General features: G+C 49.3%; 1 protein-coding gene across 1 annotated transcript; it reads left to right on the plus strand.

The window, feature by feature from the left end:
• Positions 1–207: 207 nt before the first annotated feature.
• TCIM (transcriptional and immune response regulator) lies at positions 208–1311 on the plus strand. The gene has a single exon (XM_015883178.3). The coding sequence runs from the start codon at positions 256–258 to the stop codon at positions 574–576; it is 321 nt and encodes a 106-aa protein (XP_015738664.2). The 5' UTR covers positions 208–255; the 3' UTR covers positions 577–1311.
• The last annotated feature ends 347 nt before the right edge of the window (positions 1312–1658 follow it).

Genomic DNA, 1658 nt, shown 5'->3' on the forward strand with positions numbered 1-1658 from the left:
CTACACTGGGGCAAAGAAACCACCCCCATCATAACAACACAGCAAACCGTTCCACTTGGTTGCATGACAGAAGCAAGTTGGCAACTTAAATGTTAAACTTGCCTGCGACTGATCAGCGTTGACATCAGCGTGACCTCACCGCTGTAACTTGAGCTCTCCGCTTTCCCTCCGGCTGCCTTTAAAAAGCCCAGCAGAGCACGGAAACCTGCACAGATCTCTCCAGCAGAAGGAGAATCCGCGGAGCAGCAGCGGTAGATGAAAGCAAAGAGAAGGAACACGTCCTCAGCCATGTCCACGTCGCTGAGAGTGAGCCCGTCGGTGCACGGCTACCGCTTCGACACCGCGCTGCGCAAGAAAGCCGTGGCCAACATCTTTGAGAGAGTCGATGAGGAGTCGTTGCAAAAGCTCTTCAAGCACTCCGGGGACAAAAAGGCAGAGGAGAGAGCCAAGATCATCCTCGACACCGACCAGGACGTGGAGGAGAAAGCGAGAGCGCTAATGGCTCTGAAACAGAGGAGGAAAGACAAACTCCTCCAGTTCCTGAAATTCCCCAAATACTCCATCAAAGTGCACTGAGCTGGAGGGAGCAGCCATGGAGGAGAACGTTTTGGGACGAGGCTGCCACAGGCAGCACACTCCATGCTGGGCGCTGCTGGGATGCTCATGTGCCCGGTGCTGCCGGCAGGATGCTGCGTGCCCGGTGCTGCAGGTGGGATAGGACGCTGCCGTGCCCAGTGCTGCATGCCCGGTGCCCAGTGATGGTGCCTGGTGGGAGAGAACCACCTCACCCCATCCCACAGCACCGCAGCAGCGAGATGAGCCAACTGCACCCATTTGCTTCGCCTGCCTGAACTCTTACCTGAAGTTTGAAACTTTCCAAGCCTCGCTGTTGTCTGCAGAACAGAGAGACCAGACATTGATCAGCTCCTGATCATCCCTCATTCTGCATTTGTTGAAATGCATCTAAGTGCATCGTGTGACTGCAACACATTCAGCCTTCAGGGAATGCACTGCCCTATGGACACTGTGACTGTGCCTTTTCTTTCTGTGCATGCATTAAGAACTGTTTGCACAAAAGCAATAATAATGACAAATTTCCCTGAATTTACTGTGAATTGCCTTAATATTTTTGTTCACTTCCCATTAACATGAATATTTAAACACCGTAATTGCAGTTCATATTTGTATTGATTACATTCGATATTAGACAACTACTTCATGGTATTATTTTATGGCAACGTTGTCATGATTTTGACTATAATTTATTTCATATGGCAACCTGAAATTTAATAAATTATAATGTAAATATAATTTCTCGTCTGAAATGCTCACTTCTCCAGGAGGAGGGGGGATATCCTCTCTTCACTATTCCTACTGGTTCTGTTTTATAGCAGTCTGCCTACACCTCTCCATAATGACCCAGGATCCCATGCTGAGCTCCATTGCCAGCCAGCAGCCCCCCCTGCTTCCTCCACTCCCCAGCACAGCAGCACCAGAGCTGCACCCTCTGGCATTCCCAGGGAGAGCAAATTTCACTGCAATGCAAATCCCATAATAAAAGAGAATGGGGTTTTCTTGTTTGGTTTTGCCATAGAAGAACAAGAAAAGCCAGGCTATAAAATGAACAGTGAGTGGGACAGATCTCAGCTCTCATTATT

This window comes from Coturnix japonica, chromosome 10 (assembly GCF_054131305.1).
Source record: "Coturnix japonica strain WE chromosome 10, WE-NBRP24, whole genome shotgun sequence".
Taxonomy (NCBI): domain Eukaryota; kingdom Metazoa; phylum Chordata; class Aves; order Galliformes; family Phasianidae; genus Coturnix; species Coturnix japonica.

Coding starts and splice junctions, on each gene's coding strand:
- TCIM (XM_015883178.3), top strand. CDS start 256: ATGAAAGCAAAGAGAAGGAACACGTCCTCAGCCATGTCCACGTCGCTG.